Raw genomic sequence first — 3,949 nt, forward strand, 5'->3', positions numbered from 1 at the left:
GCGAAGTCCACGGCTATCACTAGGAAGTACTTTGTATTACATCTGTTTACCTTCGTCAGGAGGTGAGTTAAGGCGTCCACCGCTGCGGTTCCCCGTCTGAAGCCGAATTGGTTTGCTGAGGCCAGGCTTGCCTCATCATAGTAATGTTGGATCCGTGTGTAAAGTAGTCGTTCAAATAGCTTACTGATAACTGTCAAAAGTGCAATGGGCCAGTAGGAGTCCGGAAGGTGTGGTGGCTTTGTTGGATTCTTTAGGATGAGTTTAACGTTTGCCATCTTCCATGAATTCGGGAAGGTACCTTCTCTGAGACAGAGGTTATATAGGTTTAATAGTAAGTTCGGAGCGTACTCTACCGTTTTTTTTTTTTTTTTTTGATAATTTCGTGTTCCAGAAGGTCCGGTCCAGGGCATCTATTTCCCTTTATTAGGTCTGCTGCATTGCTGATCTCTTCCATGGTGAGCGGGTGCTCTTTTGTTGCCGTTTGATGAGTCTCGTTGGCCTGGCAAACTCGGCTCTGTTCTGTTGTCATTGTTTGTATCTCTGGATGAAAGGCAGTGTCAAAGATATTGTTGATGGTGTGTTCCCAAGTGATAGTCTAGTATCCTTCACGTGTTTTAGTAGCTACAACTACTTCCCCTCTGGGAAGTTTGTTGGTGACGAGCTTGTATACAAGTCCCCAAGGGTCCTTGTTTCCAGTGGTGGAGACCAGGCGCTCCCAGGATTGGTTTTTGCTTTCTCTAATTTGTGCTGTATAGGCGTTTCTCGCCTCTTTGTAGCTCTGTCGTAGGGTTTCAATTTCCGCCATCGGCCAGGAGCGCCTGGCTCGCTGGAAGGCCTTTCTTCTTTCCTGTGCCTCCTTCCTGAGTCGTTGGAGGTTTTGATTCCACCAGGGCACTTTCCCTGGTGTTGGATTTTTCTTCCTGATGGCTGGGTCGCTGGATTGTTTTATGATTTCAGTCGTTTTAATTTGGAGGATTCTTGGGTCCTCGATACGTTGGAGTTCTCTCTGTCTTAAATAAACAAAATCTCTTACATGTAGCTTGATATTTGAAAATTTCGAGTACTAAAAGTTTTTCTTGGATCTCACGGAATCATGGATTGCGCCAAAATATCTTTCACAAAAAGTTGGTGATTTGGTGTAAATTTTCTCTTTTATTTTCTGGTTATTGTAGTTCTAGTAGGGTTTCAGGAGCATCAGCGACTAAGCCATATTGCTCGTGTATATTGTCTGTGATGTATGTGTTCTGTGGTCGATTTTCTGTTTGCTGGACGAAAAACCTGAGTTTCCCGAAGAAAAAAACATGTTACACTTGTCTGAGACCGACTCACTCAGCCACGTTGTGAAAAAGACCCATAATTCCTCACGTCATCGACGGGACTCAAACTCAGGTCTTTTCTACACGGATGGGGAGGACGGCGATCCTACCAACTGGTGCCCACGAGGTGTTGTTTACTGTATTTGTTCCGTTAATGAAATAACTGGAATATGACAATATTATAGAACCTTAGGTTTTTCCACTTGTGAAATGACTCACAATGAACTGTAATATCAAACCGTTTCGTTTTTAAGTAAATTGCAGATTACTCTGGATTTGATTAAAATGTGTTTTTATTAATCCAAAATGATTCGCACCCGGTTTTCAAAAGATGCGATCTATATGAAAGTGGGGTAGGCTACTTGGTTGCAATGCCTAATGTCTGATATCTGAGGTACACACTTGCTCCTGGTTCGCATATGGTGTTGATGGTCAATTGAGAAAATCCAGCTCTCTTCAGTAGTGGATCAACAGACCTGAAGCAGCATCCACCAAAGAAACGTCTCCAAAATGGCTCTGTCAATTTCTGTAGAAATAATCCACAAGTATTTTTTGGCCAGGATACGTGATCCACAAACATATACTTTCCACCCTATGGAAAAACAGATTGTTAATGATGGATTTCTTAATTTTTATTTAAAAAACAATAGTTAAAATATCCACAAAAAACTCATTAATTAAAATCGTAAAAATTAATAATATTAAATTTATTTTATGAATTCGATTCAATTTGATTTTTATATACAATTTAAAATAATCATCAAAGGCATTGCTTAATAATAATATTTTAATTTAATTGATTTTGAAATTTAAATAATAATCCTGAAGACGTTTCTTCCATAGAAAGATTTCTCGAATTGGGTCGTTGTTTACTATTACTCAAACAGACAAACCGACCTGTACCCTACACACAATTTACAATAATTATATGATGGCTAGTAAACTTAAACTTGGCTCAAATTCCAACTCGAGCAATGAAATTTCTCTCGTGCCAGTGACATCGCGGTTTCAGAGATCTTTGTAGGAGCGTTGGCAGATGTGCGTAAAATGCGTGTTGTCTTAACCATGTCATTCCATCTGTCTGTCCGTCCATCGGTTCATCTAATAACTCGACTCACAATGAACGGATTTTAATGGAATTTTATATTTGGCTCTCTTACAGTATTTTCTCGAGGCATTGCAGATATTAAAAATAGAACAGAAATGTTTTTCATGAATATTTTATTGTGAACAGTGTAGCCGATGGCGAATGTTTCTTATAATAGGCACCCTGGCTTGAAAATTCCGAGTATCCAATAGAAATAGGTTTACCACCCTGTAGAGCCGCGCATTATGCAAATGGATTCGGAGGCTGATTAAATACTAGGAGACAGAAAGTTGTTATAAGTAGGATCCCTCATGACTTGGTGTAAAATCCCATTCATTTTCTAATTTTGTAAATTGCGTGTGTTCTGTGGTCGATTTTCTGTTTGCTGGATGAAAAAATGAGTTCCCGGGAGAAAAACCGTGCTACCCTCGCCTGAAACCAACTAACTAAGCCACATTGAATGAAAAAGACCCATGAAAATTCCACACGCCATCTACGGAACTTCTACTCAGGTCTTTTCCACACGGTGTGGGGAGGACAGCGATTCTACCAACTCTACTACCCACGAAGAGTGTGGCAAAGTATATTTTCTTAGAACTTTAAGAATATTAGGTAGTATAATCTAAAAAAAAATATATAGCAAAGAATTATCTAAGTACATTTATTCTTACCGGAACTAAGACTCGTTTGATTTCCTTCATACACTGAGGAATGTCTCTAACAGAACACATGACAAAAGTAGCTACTAAGACATCGACACTGTCATTGGCAATTTCGGACATCTCTTCGGCTCCTGTTATTAGAACTTTTTCCAACTGGAGGTGTGAATACGTTCTCAAAGTTTCTCGAAAATACTTCTCGAAGAATGGATTTACATCTACAACAGTTAGTTGAGTATTGTCTGGATAGAACTGCAGATTGGGTCCATTGGCAAAGCCAATTTCTACTATTCTCAGAGGGCGGCCCTTTTTCTTGGTTAAAGCTTCCAGATCACACATTTTAAATAATCGATGCCGAACTGACAAAAGCAGTTCGTGCACTATAGGAATAACCACCTTGGAATACATTGCCGCAAACCACCAGCTGTTGACCGATTCAGAGAATCTCAGCATCAGAAAGAAAGGCATCAGAAAAGTAAAACTTCCAACACAAAGAAATGATGTCACTATAAAATAAAACGGAATTTCAAACTGCTGTATGAATCCAAAGTTTTTAAATGGATTAAATAGCAGTATTCCTAAGCTCACCCGTATTGGATTCATATAAATTAACAACAAAGACACGAATCCTTCCATCTTTACTGAAGTATTCTAATAAATAAAATCAGTCACTAAAAGTCGATCTACTCTACCCTTCGTTTATGTTACTTTCATATAAGTGCCTTCTCAGTTCTGACCAGTCAGCTATAGCAGTTGAGAGAAATCAGAATGTCCTTGATTCCAGAGCTGGAAAGGTTAAGCGATAAGAAATGGTAGGTGCTTTGTGACATTATCGAAAACTGATACCGGATGTTTAGGAGAGGTTAAAAGTTGTAATACGAAACCGA

At 39.2% G+C, this 3,949-nt stretch overlaps 1 protein-coding gene across 1 annotated transcript; it reads right to left on the reverse strand.

The window, feature by feature from the left end:
- Nucleotides 1-1,674: 1,674 nt before the first annotated feature.
- LOC150079635 (thiol S-methyltransferase TMT1A-like) lies at nucleotides 1,675-3,470 on the reverse strand. The gene is made up of 2 exons (XM_090383150.1): nucleotides 3,075-3,470; nucleotides 1,675-1,908 (listed from the first exon to the last, which is right to left on the reverse strand). The coding sequence occupies exons 1-2, from the start codon at nucleotides 3,468-3,470 to the stop codon at nucleotides 1,675-1,677; spliced, it is 630 nt and encodes a 209-aa protein (XP_090239276.1).
- Nucleotides 3,471-3,949: the final 479 nt, after the last annotated feature.

The sequence above is a fragment of the Mastigoproctus giganteus genome, chromosome 10 (assembly GCF_048544385.1).
Source record: "Mastigoproctus giganteus isolate SK-2022 chromosome 10, ASM4854438v1, whole genome shotgun sequence".
NCBI lineage: Eukaryota > Metazoa > Arthropoda > Arachnida > Uropygi > Thelyphonidae > Mastigoproctus > Mastigoproctus giganteus.

Coding starts and splice junctions, on each gene's coding strand:
- LOC150079635 (XM_090383150.1), bottom strand. CDS start 3,470: ATGTATTCCAAGGTGGTTATTCCTATAGTGCACGAACTGCTTTTGTCA. Junction 1,909..3,074: donor TCAAACGAGTCTTAGTTCCG/GTAAGAATAAAT, acceptor GTTTTTCCATAG/GGTGGAAAGTATATGTTTGT.